Below are 22,480 nucleotides of genomic sequence, written 5' to 3'. Positions count from 1 at the left end.
GCAAACTTCCAAGGCTTATTGGCGTGAGATTGATGAAGACATTTTGACGTGAGATTAATTTATTTGGATGCTTGCCCGAGACAGGACAGGCAGATGATGCCAAACATCAAGCAAGCACAACACAAGACATAGCAAGCAGCTAATAAGTAATTACTGACTAGTCCAACAGAAGAAGGCGAGCTCGGCATCTGACTTGCTCTGTGACTTGCTGTCTCTTGGTCGGTCACTCTCTCTTTGGCTCTTCCTATCCTCCAACAACGTCCTCCTCGGTTACTTCTTCTCCTCTGCCATGATGGCCATAAAGAGAATACTGCACTATTATAGCTAGCACATGGTTCTAGTTTGTGTTGCCTGAGGTGGTGCCATAAAGCACTGCATAGTTTTCACAAGAGGTCACCCTGTACCCCAAAGTTACATGCAGGCGCACAAGGTGTGCTGTGGCAGTGACACAGACGCCATTCTCTGTATTACAAGTCAGTGTACCACCAAAATGATTTTGAAGCTTAATTTACGGTAAAATTGTTGCATAATGTTAGTTATTGAGTAATTAGGTGTCTGCTGTGGGCAAGGGCCTCAGGGCTCTGACTGGTAAAGCACTCTAGACAGACCCGCCTCTGCAAGAGGTCTCGTTGATTGGGCTACTGGGGCAATGCAAGCCCACCTTGTATCACGCATTGGGAGGGGACTGGGATGCATGATACAAGGTAGTTGGCAGTTTCGGGTTGTTATTTCATTTCATAGTCAAAGAGGGCAAGTTGAGAAACCCAGCCCTGTAAAAAACCTGCAGCCAAACTTTTACCGTTTTACTGTCAACGTGTCAGATATAGTATTTATGTCTCCATATTCCATGAAATCTCAAAGCGAGTGTTATCAAAAGCAACTAATATTGTTTCCTTAACCTTTCGTGGTCATTCAAAAGTCTATCCAAAGCATTCTCTGATCAAAACGGACAACATGGGGGTCAGTAGCAAAGCGTATCAAATTTAATAGAGGAGGCCCAACACCTTGTTTTCTTCGTCAGATATACGGTGCTAAATTTATGCCATGTTAATACATTGCACACTAACTGTGGGTCTTTACACCCCAATAATTTGGTGTTTAATATAATATTGTCGGTTTCAATGTCCAACTCAAGTCATCACTTACTATAAAACAAAGAAAATGTGTTTCAAAGATCGATATAATCCAGGACACAAATGTCTTGCAAAGCATGTCGTGTATAGGATTGAGGCTCAATTATTTGACGAATGGGCTGCCTTGTTCTGACAGCTTAACATCAGGAACTTGGCTATTTCCTTATAACATGGTAGTCGAAGTAACAATCTCTTCCACAAACACATCACAAAATATCCATATATATAAAGCACCAGCCCAGCTTGTATTACATTCTCCTCTCTTTAATAAATGCATACTGAACAAGACTGCATGTGCCACACTTGAAGTCTTATCATGCTGAAGAATCATGAGAATGTCAGCGGTAGAAGAGCAGCACAGAGGACTCAAGCATCTCCCTTGAGCTACTCCAACCCCGATGTGTTCCATAGCCATTCCAGTCGAAGGCTCCGAAATCTCCGCACTGGCGTGGATTGCCCTCTGGGAAATGTCCCCCACCACCAATGCAGTACTGAAACAGACAGGCTCCTTATTAGACAAGGATGATGGACAGGGCAGTTGCTGAGCAATGCTGTTTGGGCGCTTTGCCATCGATGTTTGGCAACACATTCTTATTTTGAGCCCTCTAATCATCATTGGGCAGCTTTTTCGCAATCATCCAGAGCACTTGAAACCGGTCGTCGAATTTGGCTGGCAACATTGCTCAAACACATGCCCTTGCTCACTAATGCGGTCATACTATTTCTTATCATATTTTTCTGGTGTGGCATTTTGTTGTGTCGTGGAAATCTTGCCACTTCCAAAAATCTGCAAACTGACTTGATGTTGGTGAAGCTTTGTGCTGACTCACAGTCTCAGTGTTGCACCTAGACCCAGTGGGTTGGACTCCAGAGCAGATGGCATTGGCTCCTCTCTCGTCGTTAAACACCCTGAAGCTGATGTACCCAGGAGTATTTTCAGCTGCAAAGATCAATGAATACGGAAATCACTAAGCTATGAACCTGTCCTATATTTTCCTTCATATGTATTGTATATGTACTTTATATTTGAGTATCACACTAACATACTTAATGCAATAGTATACTGTGTAGATGTTGATTTGTAAATGTCTAACTTCCTACCATATGTATAAGGCCCATAAAGGTGTTTGGATTTCAAAGCATCACCAAAATCATACACCACAGGAACAGAGGGTCCACTGTTGGATCGACATCCTCCTGCATTATACCTCACTGGGAAGATCTAGAAATTGAAAGTGATGAAAAATGCATCATCAACAAAAATGTGAATTTTTTTATGTACCTTTTTTTTTTAGTAGTGTGATTTTTAGTAGTGTGTTTGTGTGTGTGTGTGTGTGTGTGTGTGTGTGTGTGTGTGTGTGTGTGTGTGTGTGTGTGTGTGTGTGTGTGACATTGTAGGGTAAGCACCTTGAAAAGCTGAAACAGATTCCCCCCATGGAGTTTGAGAAAGTTTGTCTGGGTGTGGTAACGCAAGGTGGCAGCAGTCTTCCAGTCCTTCAGCAGAGCTAGATTAGGAACATGCCACACAGACACGTCCTCTGCTGTGATGTCATAGTAACCTGGATTCTGTGAAGAACAGAAGAAAGACACAACTGAGATGGCCGGCGGCTGTCTTTTGAACATCCTGTTTACACAATCTTGAAAGGGCATTGGTATTTGGTAAGAAAACTTCAAAAATGTAAATCTTAGTAAGATTTACCTATTTATTTATTTATTTATTTATTTATCGTAAATTAAGGTAATATACGCTTGCTTTTTGACAAGATATTTCTTCTTACATGGCATTTTTTTTTATGTTAGAGCATTTTAGTTGCATCAAGCGTTTCAGACCTTAATTGTCTTAATAAGATAACTTTACTGAGATTGTATAACTGGTTCTGAGAAAGTTAATGCTTGAAACTAGTTTGATCACCACTGACAAGTACAAAACTGCTTTGTCAAAGACAAATGTACTTGTTTTTAGTCTGGCCAGACTAGTTTTAAGATATATTTGGGTACTTTGAAAAAAAAAATCTTGGTGAGGTAAAATGTTCCTGTTCTGTTGGCAGATAACATTGCTTATTTGAAGTAATATATTCCCTTTTTTACTACTTTTCCCCCCTTGTTTTTAAAAGCTGATTCTTTACAGTGTGGAAAATGCTGTTATCTGTATACTTTGTAGTCATCACTGGTAGCGCCTTCAGGAGTTCCAAAAGTGGCTGTGTTGGCCCAGTTCCCCTCTCCGTCAGGGCGGTTTGGGTTGCTTCCCTGCTCGCTTGACCAGCGGTCCCCAACGGTACACTTCCCTTGGATGTTGTTCTCATGCACACTGGCCACCAGAGTCCAGCCCCCACCCGCTGTGTTCATGTCACAGTAGGTCTGGTACACCACCCCACTGGCTGTGGCCAGGTAATACAGACCATCTGATTGAGAGCCATGTATGAATAGTTAGACAGGGTGTTAGTGCAAAACATTGGCATATACAAAAATATCTTCTCTCATTAAAATGACAGCTTTCATGGGTGTTTGCATAGTTGAAAGATGATGCTTACCCTCATGAATATCATATTTTTGCTTAATATCCTTACAGCTTCGCCCAACAAAACGAATTCTCTCTAAAATCTTCTTCAGAACATCGTTGTTGTTACCCTCCAAATCTTCACAAAATAGACCACCTTGAGAGAAAAAAAGACAGTTGAGTTTTGAACAAATGTTTAACAAATAAACTGCTATGCATTACTTCCTACACCCATCCAAAGTAAATCCCCTCTAAATGGAATAAAGCATCAAGATTGTCCTGATCAGATTCCATTGCCTGAGCAATATTAAGTGCTGAATATTTTCACTAAATATGGCAAGTAACCTGTGGAACTGCACAATCAAACTTTCAATATTTTAGGATGGCTAAGCATTGCGTTCACTGTTTGTAACTTACCCATTTGACACTCTACAAGGGATGACTTCAATGTAAGCCATATCAGAAGACAAACTGCAGACAACATCTTTCACAGAACAACCTGTGTGACATTACATGATAAGGCCACCAGTATTCACATTTCAAATTAGACACGATTGTCAGACTGATAATTACCACTGAACTAAAAATGTATAACGGTCTTCTGATAGTATTGAAGGTAATGCTAAAAACACTATTGAATGTCATGCTAGTGATAGTATCACAGGCAGGGAATACTATGAATAACATTTTACCATAATTACTGATGATGCTTGGAGAAAGAACAGAAACACACACACACACACACACACACACAAAATTCGTGCTCTAAGAATTTGTCTTACCGTGCAGAGGGGTCATCAAAAAGAGTGTGAGCCTAGTCGTGGGGCTACAGCTGCATTTATTAGAGAGAATCGCAAAGTCATTCAGTTTCCATAACGGGCATTCTGATCTGTCATGGCCAGTTTTGTGTTATCTGTCCGAAACATGTTCTCCGTTGACCATGCACAGGAAATGCATGACAGACACCAGGTATGCAAAGGTCAGAAAAATTCTGCAATCCGTCCTTCAAAGAACATTGATAAACTGAAGTGCAATAACATTAAAAACTACTCGCTTACACTGCGGATGTCAAGTAAGTGAATAAATAAAGGTGGATATAGCAGCTGCTCCAGATCATGCTTTACATCTCTATCTGTGTTGCACCTGCACTGGAGACTATAGCATCATCTCCTCAGAAAATAACAGAAATGTGTGTGTGTGTGTGTGTGTGTGTGTGTGTGTGTGTGTGTGTGTGTGTGTGTGTGTGTGTGTGTGTGTGTGTGTGTGTGGGGGGGGTGGGCTTCTCTCATGATAGGTCATCCTTCCATTCCTCTTTTATCCATATCTGTGACTGTTTAGCAGGGGAAGCCATGTCCTAATCATCATAGTATACTGGTGTTGAATGATGTCAAGGTGCCTAACACCGGCTTAGTCATTTTCAACAATATTTGCAGGATTCCATTTTGTGGCTCTCTCCCAAGGACCATATTGTAGATGACTGTTTGGACTTTGATCGAAGGCACTGATGTGCTACATTGCACTTAGCCTATAGTTCTGGATAGAACACAAGGAGGTTCCGGGTGCCATTATACCCACCAACTACAACAGCAGCAGTAATAATCGTAGATGACCATTATCCTCTCACTCCCAACCTACCCATGCTGGTTAGACACAACCTCTGGAACTAAGATAGATATGAGAAGGGAGAAAACAATCAGTTGGTACTTGCAGAGCAGCATGACAACAGAACCGTGTCTGTCGTTCACCCAGGTGTGTTGACAGGTGCATATGAATATTTGTTTGCACAGAAATAGCAATGGTGAAAATGGCAGCCATGATTCCATGGAGTTTTAACTTTGTTGTCCCACTGCTAAGCAATGTGCAATATTTATTTTTGCACATTACTTTACTCATGAAAGATTTGCCTACCCTTTCTACATCTGCTCTTAATGTCAAGCCAGTATGCAGCAATAATGCTTGTAAGCAGGGCATTGTTTTATGTAGCAATACAATGATCCAGTGAACTGAGGTTGCCCAATTGTCCGGAAACTGTTCTTCACCTAATACACACATGCAAGATAAGATAGTGGCCTGTTGATGATCAGCAAATTCTCTTCCATCACTGACCCCACTGTGACCTTGAGTTCTTGCTTTAGACCTCGGAAACTTGCAGTACATGGTAGTGCTTCCTATTATGAGTTAATTTCAAGTTCAAGGTGTTTAGCAGACACTTTTTTTTCCCCAAGTGCCAATTTATCCTGACATAATACATATTATTACTTCTGCTGGCAATAGCATGTGTTTAATGGCTGTAGCTTGGGTATGGGGTAATATTGTACTGTGAAGGAGGCCCTTAATGGATCCTGGATACAACATGCAGCACGAGCTGCAGCAGCAGCCAGTTGTTGTTGTAACCTGCTACTCAGGATCTATGGTTGGGCAGTTGTTACATTGGTTAGGTTAGGTTGTTGGGTATGAGTACTTGCATGCGACAGTGAGAGGATTACCCGTTGTGGGACGTCCCCAGTCAATAGCACATAAGGAACTGAACACCTTTTCCTGTGTAGAACTAAAATAAGAAAGAGTTTTCACAAAGAACACATGAGGTACTGTACACAGGAATGTGAGAAAGCTCTTCGTGTGCACTGTGTGTGTAGTGTGCTGAGATGTATTATGGTGAGCTGTGAAGACTGTGAAGACTTCATGGAAATAATATGTATGAAATTGTAAGTGAGTATGAAAAGGTTGGTGTACCTTACCTATAATAAAATCAATTTTCTTGCATCGTCTGTCCAACAGAATATTTTGTAAATGTCTGTTATACTTGAATTTGTAACCTACTGAAGCCCACCCACCCACAAATCTCTTTAGGAATCCCAGTGTCACTGGATTAAATGTTGATGGCAAAACAGTTCATGTAAATAAAAACTACAATGGCCATATGTATTCTCTGTCATAATTTGTGGTAACCACAAAAGATGAGAGGTCAGGGCAGAGTTGTCTTATTATACCATCTTAAGGCTTGAGACGTGACAGACATTGGTATGGCATACATGGCTAACTTCTCCATATGCAATTGGAGGGCACAAGGCCTACTTACAAATCTTCAAATAGGTTCTTGTAGTGTGCATCACGTTGATTGTTGATGTTGATTTTGAGCATTTTCTTTGTAAAAAGAGCCACTCAAAATACAATTCAGCAGCATAAAGTGTCTGATCATCTGGCTCCTGGGTCATATGGCATCAGACAGCATTGCCATAACTTGGTTTACACACATAGTCTTGAAATTAAATCTATAAAATCCATAGTTTTATCATTTTGAGTCCAGTGAACTGCCTGCCAAGGTTGTTTAGTAGCATGATGTTTGGTGACCTTGTGACCTCAACACTGACTTTCTTCACCCTGGCTCAATCTCAGTATTGACTGCTTTCATAAACATTGTAGCATCGAGAATCTAAAACTGTATACTTGAGGAGGCCTATCATTTCTGTGTATGTTTTATAACACTTGTGTAATTCAATTCAATTCAATTCAATTGTATTTGTATAGCGCGCCATAACAATACAATTGCCTCTAGGCGCTTAACAGAGCCCAGAGCCTAAACCTTCTTAGTGCATGCACAATGGCAACAGGGGCAAGGAAAAACTCCCTGTTAGGCAGAAAGAAACCTTAGGCAAAACCACGGCACATAAGGGGGGACCCATCTGCTTGAGGTCGGCGGGGTGGAGACAGGAAGGTGGGAAGGGGGGAAGGGGAGGGGGTTGTGTGCCAGAAGGGGAAAGGAAGCAACAGGGGTTATACACATAGACATCATATAGGTCTATGGTCTATGACATCATATAGGCCTATATGATGTCTATGGTTATACTCAGCCAGCATTTGGTCGCTGGACATAGTACGTATACAGACATCCGGTGGTAAATACATGATACAGGCAAGACCAGATTACTGTACCAATAGGGTTACTGTTACAGGGGTAAGGGATGTAGGGACAGAGAAACATTTCAGTGGTGGCAATAATGTATATTGTATATAAATGCTAGCATAGGGTATTGGGTAGAGTAGGCGTACGGCAATGTAGCGGCGGTGGGTGCAATTGGCCGAGGGTTTATCCAGGTAAACCAGGTGGAGAGACTACAGCAGCGTCCCATGGGGAGATAGTCTTGATTAGTAGGGAAAGAAAAGGGAAAGAAAAGGGAAAGAAAAGGAAGAAAGTGAGTGGGTAGAGTTCAGCTGTCCATGTGCGTAGATGCGGAGTGGTGGGGGTGAAGAGCAATAGTTCCACTTCCATCAGCGATTGGAACATGCTATATTTGCTATATTTGTGTAATGTATGTGTGACGCACATCTGCAAAGGTTAGGGAGTAGAGGAGACAACAATTATTGAAATGAATTAATAGGTACCTTTTAACTACTGACAGCTTGGCTTGGTTCATTCCAAACATTTTTATAGTACACCAAAAACTGGGTGAAATAAATGTATTAAATCTATTTTAAAACTAGTCACATTGTCATACTAGGCTTTCTCTAAATTGCATCTTACGGATGCATTTCTTATTTGGTGAAATAGGCATGGCATTTAATCGTTTCTTCAATTCGGGTAGCTGACTAAACGTGTTGTTTTGTCAAGATGATGAGCACACGGTTCACTGTTATTTAATTTGGGTTAACTGGTTAGACATTTTGCAAGGATGTGGTCATGGTCACATTAGAAACATCTCAGCTCCCGAGTCCCGTAGGCTACTTGCCAAGGTCTGTGATTTTTGCAATAGAAGATCGCTGCGTTAATTAGGCAGGGATTTCTGTGATCTACAACCCAGGTGCATTCCATCCTGTTGTAGCTGTTACTCCAGTCTTGCTCGTTTGCACAGTGCTCCCTCGTCCGGCCTGACTTTACTATCAACTGACGTGTTTTGCGCATTTCCTGGACCAGCGCAGACAGGCAAAGGGAGGGATAGGGAAAGGAGAGGTAATTTGCAGGAAACGAGAGGGAAAGGAGTCAGAGAGGGAGCGCTGTCGACCTCGGGATCTAAATGACCATTTATGAACCGTAAAAGAAAAGCAATTGTTACATGGTATCATCCGTCCAGAGACTAGCAGCGATCATGTGTGGGGAAGGAATAATTTCAAACGCCTGAAACGCATTTGCTGGATTCAAAGGAAGACAAGCAGTAGAGAACAGAGCTCCAGACATATTTTCACTCGCTGAATATAGAATCGTGTCAGGCATTGGTCGTTTTGTCTGGTTTTCGCTTTGGAAAACCATACTGATTCAGCGTCGAAGGCGGATTTTAAGCTGGATGTCATTTTCACACGGAGGTGAATTCGTTTGTTTACGTATGTTTCCGCACTCAAGGACAGAACGGACCGTAAACAAAAACGGTACCACTCAGCCCAGTTGTCTGTCTGCTGGGCTGTTTTGCGCGTAAATAGTGTTGTCTACAGATACATGGTGAAGACTGGAACTAGTTCTGTGGTACTTATTTGAAGCGAAAAATATGGACATGTGTTCTGGTTAGCGCTCAAGCTGATTGAACTGAATTTGTGAGCATTTATGTGAAGTGATCCTTGTTTGAGTCCTGTGGCGGTGGCCAGTACCGAGTGACTGCCCTACTGTTTCATCCGTAAGATAAAATCACGAAAAAGGAAGGTTGTATCGCTAGCATCATGGTGGTTTTCAATGGGTTATTGAAGATAAAGGTCTGTAAGGCTTTGGACTTAAAGCCTACGGCATGGTCATTAAGGCACGCAGTGGGAGTAAAATCCCAGACCTTTCTGTTGGATACCTACATCGCCCTAAACGTGGATGATTCACGCGTGGGTCAAACATCTACCAAGCAGAAGACCAACAGTCCGGCGTGGAACGATGAGTTTGTGACTGAAGTGTGCGACGGAAAGAAAATTGAACTGTCTGTCTTTCACGACGCTCCAATTGGATACGACGATTTTGTTGCCAATTGCACAATTCAGTTTGAAGATCTGCTGCAGAACGGTAGTAGACACTTCGAGGACTGGGTACGTGTCCGTTGTCCCAATATTTAGTTTGTTGTCTTTCATGTGTAATCAGTGGTTAGAGTTGCTTTGATAATTTCATTTGTCACACAGAGCTTCCCGACAAACATTCCCCTCAGGGGCTTTCCCTTTCGGTAGGCAAAGCTATAGACATTTACAATCATGGTGTTTGTTTGTGCTGTCACAAAACCCCCATTGTGCAGTGTATACTGAAATATAGTTCACTTCACTGCCACATGATAGAAAAACTTGTTACAAAGATTGTAATGGATCATTTGATTCTGCAAAAGAGTACGTACTCCCTTTACTTACAAGAGTACGGCCAAAGCGACTGAAGGGGTGGAGTCGCGAACTTTCCTTCGTGGATATAATTGTCAACGTCTTTTCGATTTTAGGGGTGCTACAGGATGCGCAGCACCAGGAGAGTCTTGGGCCCTCTCTCCCCCTCATGAGTAAAACTTGCATTTTACACAGATACTTGAAGAATATCCCTTCAAGTTGGTTATTCTGTAAAATAAGCACCACCTTTTCAGACACACTAGCTTTTCTAGTAATAGACATATAATTTTCTTATGTAACCCATAGGAAGAGCTTCGTGCTCTCTCATCGGACATTGAGAGAAAGGTCAGGCTGTATTGATCATGCCGCTGTTATTGATAAGTCCTGTCCTGACAGCACAGCTGTTAAATGAGTCCAGGGAGGTGGTGAAGAGGCTTGTGGGAAATATCTGGCCAGGGCTTAGATGTCCGCACCACCACCCCTCACCCCCAGCCCTAAGGATACAACATTTGCTGAACATTGTAGTAGAGGGCATTAGTTTTGGAGTTGCAAAACAGCCTCTTGTACTTCAGTGATTTGCAGTGAGAATGAGTTCTATCAGATGATGAAAACAGATGCATTGCTTCTTTACTTGAATCCCTGATGTTAACCTGGGCTCAAATTCTGGACATGTAAAGAAACTATCACCAAAACTACTACATCTTGATACAGTAGTTCAGCATTCCACTTAGCATAGGAATCACGTACAGAGGCAACTTAATGAACGGGGGCCACAGGTGGTTAAACTAATAGATGACCTCATATTTAACCTCACTCACACACTTGCACACATACTGTACATCTGTGTTACACTATGCTGAAAGAGAATACCAGAACAACTAAAGTATGATAAGAATTCTCATGGAGCAAGTGAATATTCACATCAAAACATTTTCCATCGAGGAGTAGACTGTAGATGTTGAGGAATGAAATAGCAAAGGGAGCTCTGAAGCTTTACACTTCATGTGGAAAAAATATTTTTATTTTTATGGTCTTTCACTAATCATGATCTAAACCTTGCTGTGCTACATTTTAAGTGAATCCATCAATGTACAAGGCTCAAAATGGCCTGTACAGTGATGGGTGCATATTTCCGTAGTGATTCGTTTTGGGGAGAGCTTGGCAGAACTCCAAAGAAACTGCACAGTATGCCTGCCACTTGCTGTTTGTATTGTCTCCTCCTTGTGCTACTCTGCCTCACCTCCACATTGTTCCTGGAGTTTGGACAGAACCACCTTGACCTTGGCCTTCATTCACACACAACACAAGTAGGTCAGACAGGACTTAAGACATGATCATCTCTCCCTGATGCCAGAGAGGCTGTTATTCTTGTGCCCGATCATAAACTGATGCAGATGTAGCATCAGTGAGAATCTCTTTCTGTATTATTTGCAGAGAAAAATGGAGTTTAATTAGACTGCAGAGAGGTAGACATGGATGCAGAAGGTCTCTAGATACTTTTATAAAGACACCCTTTACCTATCTGACATTTTGTACCGTGTGGACCGTCAGGAAAATTAATAATTTCAAGATGAATCTTTAACACAAAATCCTAAAATGGAAAGCTAGGCATGATCCCTCTCCTTTCACATTCACTATTTTCCATGGTATCTAAGATTTAAAGGGTTTTAAATATTGCCAACAGGTATCAGTTGTATTCCTACTCTACACATTTTGACTTTTTGTATTACACAAAGAACCGATTCTCAAAGAGCTGGCTCTACTTGTAAAAGCTATGAAGAAAGCTGGCTGTTTTATAAAAGAACAAAAGACCGGGTAAGAAGGATACAGATTTAGGAGAAAAGGGGACCAAATCCTGTAAAAACAACAATATGTCTTCTCTAATTAGAAGCTGGAAGCCAGACAAAATGGATATTTCATCAGCTCATCTGAGACAGGGAATGCTAAAAACATCAGAAACGGGTAACATCATGAATGATGAGATGGTGTGTGGAAGTGGTCTAATTGTGTATGGGGCTTAGACCAGCGGGCTCTGGCACCAAAACATGATTGAGTAGATTTTTATGACCGAATATATTTTTAAAATTAACAATAACATTTTATGAAGGGTTTTAAACCAGAAATTATGTTTGGTTTGAACCATAACCTGTATGTCTAGCTCAGTTTTCACCAACATAATAGTTTGGAATTGAACAGAGTTTGTTGGGTTTTATTTTGCTTCGGAGAGCATTGGGGTGTGGTTTAAGTGCGAAGAGGACAGACTTGTCTCAAGGGAAATTATGTTATGGTTGATTTCCCTACTGGGTTTGGTAAGATGATTTACTAACTGTATACATCTGTATTAACACTGTTATCAGTTCAGTGGTATGGGCTTATTAGTCAGTTTAATCACTTTCAATATAATTTGGAACAACACAGTCTCTCCAGTTATTGATCTTGGACAGTTGGAATTCAATGGCATTTTTCCAGACAACAATGGACACTGTAAATGCAGGCTGATAACATCAGGTTATCCTACTGCAGCTGATGGCACAAATCAATTATTAGGTTACCTTAAATACAGGCATTTCAACATTCATAACTATGCTATTGTCATCATAGCTGGTCAAGTTAGATGGTCACTAAACATTTCTTCATAATGCTTAGAATATGAATATGAGTATAATAATAGGGATTTAACTATACAGCTATTACCCACCTAATGATTTTACTAGGTCTTTGACCCTTTATTTTTAAATCCATGCAGTCCATGTACTACATTACAATACATTTACATTTTGAGTCCATGTATAGGGTGAAGAGTTCTTGAGAAAGAGGAGAAATCCCAATTACTGCCAGAACAATATGCATCTCTGTGGTCTAGCCCTAGGAGGGATCAGCCACCTTCATGACACACACATGGCAAACTGTTATTTTCTTTGTTTGTGTTTTCATATGTGCATGTTGTGATCTTTCCTGAACTTGAATAGGAGAAGGAAGTGAAGGATGAGAGAGAAAAGTGAATAAAGATGGCTGGAGAAATGAGTACATGTGCTTAAAGCTGCCCACCAGGCCTCAAACTTGCTTTTGATTTCCCATATGTGCAGTGGTGAAGTGCTCTACGCTCTCCAATTAAAGAATGAGCTCTAACTCAGTCTTCTTTGCCTTCTCTATCTCTCCCTCTCTGTCTGTCTTAGTCTCTGCCTTTGCCCATCTTTTAGTTGCCCTCTTCTTCACATGATGAAATTGGTAATTGATATTATAACTGGAGGTTCATTGAGAATCAGTCCTGCCAAAATGTTGAGATCTTGCGATTTTCCAAATTCATGCAAATTGAAGGATTTCCCACAATTACAGTTGATTAGGGTTAGGAGGATTCCCACAGCACATCCAGTCACTTTTGGCTGTAACAATCACAACAAACCCTCACAAGATCTTGGAGGGACTGATAAATATATATGCGATGAAACTCCATCACCAAAATGTTGAGTGACCTAGATCATTACACACATATGATGGATGATCAAGAAGGGAATATATTAGCCTCAACAGGGGACCTAGATCATTGCACACATGTGATGGATGCCACACACAGGTCTAAGGGGAAACAGAGCCGAGATGAAACGAAACTGATGATTCTAAATGGAAGGGAAATTAAATGGGGTTGATTAGTCAATACATTGAGTTGAGTAACTGCAAGAGTTTTGAGGTAGCTGAGTGTCGAAACATCAGTGTAAGTTACTATACCAAAGACGAACGAAACTACGGAGAATCAGCGAAAGCGAGTTCATTTCTCTCAGGTGTTAGTCATTGATGATTCTGATTGCCAGAAATAGAAAATGTGTCAAGGTGTAGTCTGAAAATCTGAGATGGTGAAAATACTCAACTATGATGATTCTCTCACATCGGTCTTGTCTGTTTTTCCATTCCTGAACTGCATGTAGTGTGTCAGACTGATGCCAGACGGAAAGGGTAGTCTTTCTGTTGAGTAACCACTGACGCCATATAACTTAATGGAAAGAACAACATGAATTCCTTTAAATTATTCTTTTCCCATGAACAGTTCTACAGCTAACAGAAAGAGTGGACTAGATCACTGCCTCCCTCACCCTCAGAGTTTGAACTGTTGATGACATAGGTGTTGGAAATGTGAGCATGAGGCGTTCTGACCCTACCAAGACAGTATGACAGAGGTTCAATCAGGCCCATTAAAATGACCAAAAATAAACTGCAGCCCTGGTTTCCACACAGTAGCGGGTGTCTTGGCACTGCCTTTGGCAGCAGAAGCAGGACTTGGACAGAGGGAGGGAGATGAAATCATGTTTCCATGGTATTGATGCATAGAACAGGGTTTCTGACAGACTCCTACGGGCCTGCATTGGAAAGAGCTGCTGCAGGCTTCCTTTCCTGGGCAGACCTGTCCATTTCTCAGCTCCGGACCAGAGTTTTTCTCCCTTGATCGGTATACATGTGTGGTAGTGCTGTGTGACTCCGAGGGAGATCTAATTGAACACAGTACCAACCTAGAGGCATCAGCAAACAAATAGACTTCTAACCCTGATGCCAGGCAGCATCCAGCACCAGCCCAGGCACACAGACAGTCAGTCCCATCCACATGCAGTGTTGAAGCGTGGGAGCTTAAAGGAATGAGCGCTGGGGTATTGCGTAAGGAGATCTCTCCCGGCTTATCCCTGGATCTGATCCCTCCTCTCCTCCCCTGCTTATTCTCACAACCCCTCCATCTTCCCTCCAACTTTGTACGCTCACATAAGCCCTACCCTGGTCTACCTTTAGCCTGCTCCACCACATGAACAGCTGTCCACATGTTACATCTACTGCCATATGAGCCCTGTATCATTGCCTAGTACACACTTACAAAACAATTCTGCCCTGAACACACGTCTAAATGGAGTATGAAATCATGTAGGAACACTCAACGCATGTTGTTTGCTGTACGTGAGCTCTGCACCTGACCATGTCTTCTACCTCTTCTCCGTTTTCCTCACACTCTGTTTATGTTACTCACCCTTTTGTCCAATTTTTTCTTCCCTAACCACCCCCTTTTTGTGCCACCTAATGTAAACCGTTGTTTCCCTTTTGAGTGTGGGGCTTTGAGTATTGGCCCCTGCGTCTGTAACTGGTAGGGGATCAGCTCACAAAACCTTTCATTTCTCATTTTCTGGTCTGATTTTTATTTCTGTGGAGAATCTGTTCCCCCTCCAGCTCCCTCCAGTCCCAGCCATTGGGTGCTGCAGAGACCTCAAATATACTCCCACACAACGAAGGACACTAATGGGGTTGTGTGTGTGTGTGGGTGTTTGCATGCGTGCGTGTGTGTGGATGCTTGTGTATTTTTAAATGGGTCGATTTATTCCCTTACATGCAGCCTGTACCATCAGTACCAGTGCGTTTTATTGGACTCAATTAAATGATATGTGACTGTAATATGGGTTTGTTTGTGGGTTTGTCAGTGGCATCCTCTTCAGACATGCAGTTATTTCATACCTGATGTAAACAGTATTCTGAGTGAAAGCGTTTAATGCTCTCTGTCGCCTCTCTCTCTTTCTGCAGATTGACCTGGAGCCAGAAGGCAAAGTGTTTGTCGTCATTGACCTGTCAGGGTCTTCAGGTGAAGGTAAGACATGACTTTAGGAAAACAAAACATACAAAACACACCCACATACTCTTAGAAAGGAAAGGCGAATGGTCTGAAACATTCGTCAATGTTTCATGAAATGGAACAAAGATACGTTTACCCTCATTTGAAGGAGTTCATCGTAATAAAAAAACTCTAAATGACTGAAAATAGTCAGACGAGAGATTTGGCTGTGGTCACAATGCCATACTGTTGGCTGTCTTGTTTACTGTCTCAAAGTGTCTCTGTTGTCTGACCTTTCATCATGAACTGTTGAGTGAGCTGTCTATGTGTCCTCTCAATACTGAGAGCTCTTTATTTCCTGAGTCTTCTGTTAGCTCGAGCAAGGTAGCTAGTTATCTTATTCATTGAGACAGTAGGAAATGTACAAATCTCTTATCCTTGCAGTGGTTCCCTCCTGTGAATGAAATGCTCCTCAATGACTGATTCCCTGTCCTGCAATTTATTGCGTATAGTCCCATTCTTACCAAAGGAGGCGATGCAAGAGGTGTTGGCCTTTCATCGCATGTGTGAGATGGATAATACCTCCAGGTGCATGGGAGGGTAGTTTCGGGGTCTGGACAGAACTTGGGCAGTGGTTTTCAATCCTGCTCTTGGAACCCGTCTGCCCGCAGTATCTTTTGCCTGTGCCTGCATCAAATACACCTGGTTGAAATCAATATATTTTACCTTTTAAACAAATAATACAAAAAGTACTATTGTTAAGCTAGATCAGGGGAGTTCAGTTAACCAAGTTTTAAAAGCTGTTCTTACATTTAGTTGGGTTTCCAACCCAGAGTACAAGAACAGTGAATAATCTGGCCAGCAGGTCAGAACAACAGGTGTGTTTTGGCACCTGACCATATACCAACAGAATTATTTTTAGGGTGTTATAAGAGCCAGTTAACTACAAACAAACCATTACCTCAAAAAAAGATTCCAAACCTGTATGATGTACCTTTAATACTTTGTTTTGGATTAGAGGAAGTAGGCCACACTGTAAGAATAAGCAATGCAACATGGCCATACTTTAATGGATGCTTTAGCAGGTTTCCTGGTGTATTGTTGTGCCAGGGCTCGGTGCAAGCTCAGAGAGGGTCCATGTGGACTTAGGAAGAGAGGCTTCCATAGAGAGACCTGGAAGTCATGCCCAGAAAGCTTAAGCTTTCCTTAAGTCTGTCTAAAGAGTTCCGTGAAGTCTTGCTCCAAGATGCTATAGTCTCTTCGGTCAGTGAGGAGAAGCAGAAACGTTTGTTTAGATAACGTTCCTCTGGCGTTTAGTTTTGAGAGTTCCCTGAAGGCAAACTGAAAGCGAGCTGCAGTGACTAAGCGTAGCAGAGAGAGGAGCTCAGGGCTTAGCGTTAGCAGGTCATGTCTGTTAAGACCATGACCTGTTAATGTGCCTAGTGGCAGTTCCAGGAAGTCCAGCCAAGCCAGGCCATCCTGACATTAATTTCCCCCCTGATATCATTGCCATTGACCCCTCACACACGTGGTACTTGGCATACTCTCACATCTGTCATGGAGAGCAACAGAAGCACCAGACCTGCACATCAATAGAAAAAGCAAATGAAAATCCCTGTCCTGTCATCTTTTACTTTTTTTATTTTTCTCCTTCACTCTTATAATTATTGCAATTTATCTCTACTAGTGCAGTGCCCGTAGGAATTATGCATTCTGTAGTGTTAGCAGACGTAGGTGTAGGCTAGCTGTTGTTCAGTGCAGAACTGGGAGGATAACATGACGACGTGGCCCGACATAACTTACAGCGAGAATTGCGCGTATTTCGTGGACTCCATAGCAACAGATGGGAAAGCAATGTACAATCTGAAAGCCTCCGAGGCTTATCAATACAAGCTACCATTTGTAGCGGCCACTCTTGCGTTGTGATTTTGATTGGCACCCCGCCGTTTATAAATACACTCTGACAGGTTTAATGAACACAAAGCAAAGGCGATCACACACAGTATCTTCCGAATGACAGCCTCTCCCAGCCAGGGTAAATGCAGACTGAGGTTTATAATATTGCAATAATGAGAAAGCAAAGTCTACACACGAATTACAACAGATACATCGGGACACATCTGAAAACCTCTCATTGCGTCAGTAGATGCATGAACGCATGGTCACTGGTCTAGGCTTACCATCAACATTGAATAGAAAGCTAACTCTTATACAAATACATCAAACTACAATATACTACTTAACATGGTAATGAGAGTTGGTTACATGCGAGGCCCATACGCATCAACTTTGAAACTTAATATAAAGAAGCTTAAAAATAAACGAAACGAAATCAATCACTGTCTTTAGATTATAAAGAAGCTTAAAAATAAACAAATGGATAAAATCAATCACTGTCTTAAGATTACCTGAGCAAAAGTCTGTATCTGTTCACCAAGAAGAATTTGAATGCGGACCTCAGGGAGATACGCCCTAGACAGACAGACAGACAGACGCACAGAGATTCCTGGATTTATAGATAGATATTAATTATTTCTGTCTGTTTGTCTCATTTGGCACCTGTATTTGAGCAGATTCTAGACACAGAATAAATTAAAATGAATTTCCTAAATTTCCCTCGGGATAAATAAAGTATCTATCTATCCAGCAGTTCAGAGACTTGTGAGGATTTTTGTGTCAAAGTTTCAGATCAGAGGCAGTTCACTGTGTAGGAAGTGCATATCCCTTTGTGTCTAACTGTATGTTCCTTCAGCACTCTCATAGAGCACTGGATCAGGCTTCCTGTTGTGCCAGCAGTGTTAACCTCACTATTCACACACACACATCTACTGCCCCAACGTCTACTCTTACACACGTGTGTGTGTGTGTGTGTGTGTGTGTGTGTGAGAGAGAGAGAGAGTGTGTGAGAGAGAGTGTGAGTGAGTGTGTGACTGCACAGAACTGTCTGATTCCCTCTGTTTCCTTCCAAATCAAATTCTGTGACCTTCATATATAATAGTTTTAACGGTTCCTCACCCTCATTGATGTTCACTAGACTACTCCCTCTTCCTGGTTTTCTGCACGTGGGGTAAAGGTGACCACATAAAGAGTTGTAGTTGTTGTCACTGAAACTGAATAAATGAGATGCCTTTACTGAGAGGTCAGTTGCACATGGATGACATCATAGGTCCAACCCCCACACAACATTCAACAGTAGGCTGAAATGGCAAATCCCTCAGCAGCTGTATCTGAAGGCCTCAGAGTTATAGAAGAGATTATCAGCTCTCTGGTCATCTTCAGGGGGACAAACAGAACCATACTTAAAGAAAGGCAGAAAAAGGCTCTACACATTTAATACAAATAATAATAATTAGTTAATTTTAATTTTAACGCACTTTGCATTCAAAAGAATCCCAGAGTGCCTAAATACATGCCTTAAATACATTTACAAAGACAAAATACATTTTCTGTGATGTATTTGCATCACATTTAGCATGACTGTTTGCAAAGTCTACAGCAATAATCACAATAGTGTTTTCATTATTGTTTAATGAATGGCTAGACTTTTGAACACTTTGAATGAATCAGGAAATAGTTGGGGGAGGGAGAGTGAAAGCTGATGATAAAGGTGTGGAGAAGAGGGGAAGAGGGAGAGCTGATGATAAAGGTCTGGAGAAGAGGGGAAGAGTGAGAGTGAGAGCTGATGATAAAGGTATGGAGAAGAGAGTGAGAGTGAGAGTGAGAGCTGATGATAAAGGTATGGAGAAGAGGGGAAGATGGAGAGTGAGAGCTGAAGATAAAGGTATGGAGAAGAGGGGAATAGGGAGAGTGAGAGTGAGAGCTGATGATAAAGGTATGGAGAAGAGAGTGAGAGTGAGAGCTGATGATAAAGGTATGGAGAAGAGGGGAAGAGTGTGAGTGAGAGCTGATGATAAAGGTATGGAGAAGAGGGGGAGAGTGAGAGCTGATGATAAAGGTATGGAGAAGAGGGGGAGAGTGAGAGTGAGAGCTGATGATAAAGGTATGGAGAAGAGGGGGAGAGTGAGAGTGAGAGTGAGAGCTGATGATAAAGGTATGGAGAAGAGGGGGAGAGTGAGAGTGAGAGTGAGAGCTGATGATAAAGGTATGGAGAAGAGGGGGAGAGTGAGAGTGAGAGCTGATGATAAAGGTATGGAGAAGAGGGGGAGAGTGAGAGTGAGAGTGAGAGCTGATGATAAAGGTATGGAGAAGAGGGGGAGAGTGAGAGTGAGAGTGAGAGCTGATGATAAAGGTATGGAGAAGAGGAGGAGAGTGAGAGTGAGAGCTGATGATAAAGGTCTGGAGAAGAGGAGGAGAGTGAGAGTGAGAGCTGATGATAAAGGTCTGGAGAAGAGGGGGAGAGTGAGAGTGAGAGTGAGAGCTGATGATAAAGGTATGGAGAAGAGGGGGAGAGTGAGAGCTGATGATAAAGGTATGGAGAAGAGGGGGAGAGTGAGAGTGAGAGTGAGAGCTGATGATAAAGGTATGGAGAAGAGGGGGAGAGTGAGAGCTGATGATAAAGGTATGGAGAAGAGGGGGAGAGTGAGAGTGAGAGTGAGAGCTGATGATAAAGGTATGGAGAAGAGGGGGAGAGTGAGAGCTGATGATAAAGGTATGGAGAAGAGGGGGAGAGTGAGAGTGAGAGCTGATGATAAAGGTATGGAGAAGAGTCACACGGTGTAGATATGCAGGGGCGTGTCGGTCAGGTGCAAGTGTGCTGGCTGTGAGGGCTTTACCGTCTCAAAATAGCAAGTGAGATTCAGCGAGTGGATTATCACACACACACACACACACACGCGCACACACACGCACACACACACGCACACATATACACACAGACGCTGATACCAGCTCAGACAGAGCTGGTCTGCTGACTCTCTGCTAACCAATCAAATTGTTGATCAGAGGAGATGTGCCTTGCCCCCAGCAGTACCCTCTGGCCTTTCACACCTTAGCAACCAGAGTGCCCTCTGCCAGACCAGCAAAACACCCACCCCCCCCTCGTCACAAGCACACACATACACACACACACACACACACACACACACACACACACACACACACACACACACACACACACACACACACACACACACACACACACACACACACACACACACACACACAGAAAGAGAGACACCTCCCTCTTCATCTAGTGGCTTCCTATTCTCTGCACACCTTACATCCACCTCACAGGCACACACACACACACACACACACACACACAAACACACAAACACACACACACTTGGCTATGCTAATGAATTCATAGAACAGGGCTGCAGGCAGAAAAGGGGAGAGAAAGAGGGGAGGGTATTTTTAACTGTCTTTCTTTTTCCTGAGTTGGAGGATGCAATCTGTTCGGTTGCCCTCTCTCACTCGCACTCTCCTCCTCTCCTCTCTTCTCTCTTCCTGTCCTCTCACTGGCTCATTCTCCGTTTCCTTCACCACCTCCTCCACACGCCTGTTCCCTTGCTTCTCACACATTACTCAGTTCCTCTTGGAAACATTTCCATATTTCTTTTTTTATTTCTCTTTTAGGCAGTCTGATGACATTTGGAAAAAATGCTTTCAAAACTCTTCAGCTCTTTCTCCTGGGCCGGCGTGCATTTATGTGTGCTTGTTTGATATTAACTCGTTCCTCCATATTTATTCTGCTCAGCCGCCTGGCTGCCCAGAGCGTCTGGAGTGCTGCATCACCATGGAAACGAGCTGTTTGGTACCCAACTGCAATGGATAGATAAGGGCAGGAAAGTGGGAAGTTTAGTCCCTGAGACCATGGTGGAAAAATGATTCACAGTGACATTGTTTTTGCCTGTGATCTTACTTCTTTTTGTCCTTTTTGCATTGTGTTTGTTTGGTAGAGATAGACAGGAAGAGAGGGAAGGAGAGAGGGAGAGAGAGAAGCCCTGAGAACCTTATGCCAGATGGTGGGTTAGCATGGCTTGGCCTGCCTGTGATATGAGTGTATCCTCCCCCTCACTGTCTTTCTCACACAACACACAAATAAAGCACAGATTGGGTATGGAAAAACAGCTCCTCTTTTGCATAGATGTCCCAGCATAAATCACATGCGTGTTAATTAGGTTCATGCATTAATTATCACCATTTGCTCTCTCATTTAAAATAACAGGTCACACATAATAGGCAGCAAATGTGTTTTACAAAATAATAAAAAAAAACGTTCACAAGTTTAAATGTGTGGTGGTAACCGGCTGATTAACGTGGAAATGAACTTGATTCAAGTTATGACGAGCACATCCTCCCCGCACAGAATTCGTTTATAACAAGGATCAATGGTTTCCTCTCCCCTCCTCCTCAGGCAGTATTTACGTCCAGCCTGCCTCCTCTGCTCACTTCAGCTTTGCTCTCCTTTCCAAACCACTCCTTTCATCTGCTCCCCATACTCCCCCTTTTCATTCCCACTTCAGTGCAATCCTGGAGCAAATTCAGTAAAAACAACCTCTTGTTGCTCCATGGGGTAACCGTCTGTGTGAGGAAGCGTTCTTCACCTGGGATTAGTGTGTTGTTCACCGGCCCATCTGTGCATCTCTTAGCTGCCAGGGTAAACAGGGCAGCCACAGCATGGTGGACACTATGATTAAGATGATCACATACATGACTGTGTGGTGCTCCACTGACCACAGATCCATTAGGGTGGGGATGTCGAGGGTTAACCAACCATCAACCTCAAATGGTAAAAGACTGCACAGCGATCTTATAGCATCTGCAAACAAATGTTGGTGTATATTTGATGTGTATTGTGATTGTGTGTGTGTGTGTGTGTGTGTGTGTGTGTGTGTGTGTGTCTGTCTGTCTGTTTGAATTCAAGCTGCACTCCAGTGGCAATACACAACTTCACAACATCAACTACTACTCATAGCAAATCCTTAGACCCATTTGTTGTAATTCCTGTGCTATGTTTTATATACCATATGACTATACCATTTGAGTCTGTCTGTCTTTCTGTCTGTGTGTCTGTTGTAACCACGGTAGCTGCCAATG

The 22,480-nt window shown here is 42.5% G+C and overlaps 2 protein-coding genes across 2 annotated transcripts in view; one reads left to right on the top strand and one right to left on the bottom strand.

Annotated features, from left to right (window-relative positions):
- Nucleotides 1-1,471: 1,471 nt before the first annotated feature.
- LOC308375417 (intelectin-like) lies at nt 1,472-4,114 on the bottom strand (the record flags this gene model as incomplete). The annotated part of the gene is made up of 7 exons (XM_080851559.1): nt 1,472-1,624; nt 1,964-2,073; nt 2,235-2,355; nt 2,541-2,699; nt 3,288-3,535; nt 3,665-3,787; nt 4,048-4,114. The coding sequence occupies 7 exons, from the start codon at nt 4,112-4,114 to the stop codon at nt 1,472-1,474; spliced, it is 981 nt and encodes a 326-aa protein (XP_080707685.1).
- A 5,090-nt stretch (nt 4,115-9,204) lies between these two features.
- Nucleotides 9,205-22,480, top strand: part of prkcea (protein kinase C, epsilon a) — a gene marked incomplete at its 3' end in the record, with an annotated part of 23,446 nt that continues 10,170 nt past the window's right edge. Inside the window, exons 1-3 of the mRNA XM_080851543.1 lie at nt 9,205-9,624; nt 15,451-15,514; nt 22,472-22,480. The exon at nt 22,472-22,480 is cut by the window's right edge and continues 151 nt beyond it. Of these exons, the coding sequence (XP_080707669.1) occupies nt 9,277-9,624; nt 15,451-15,514; nt 22,472-22,480 (421 nt within the window). The 5' untranslated portion in view covers nt 9,205-9,276. The remainder of the gene's footprint in view (nt 9,625-15,450; nt 15,515-22,471) is intronic.

The sequence above is a fragment of the Sprattus sprattus genome (assembly GCF_963457725.1).
Source record: "Sprattus sprattus genome assembly, chromosome: 14".
NCBI classification, from domain to species: domain Eukaryota; kingdom Metazoa; phylum Chordata; class Actinopteri; order Clupeiformes; family Clupeidae; genus Sprattus; species Sprattus sprattus.
The sequence above is the reverse complement of the archived record's forward strand: the minus strand, read 5'-3'. Positions and strand labels throughout refer to the sequence as shown.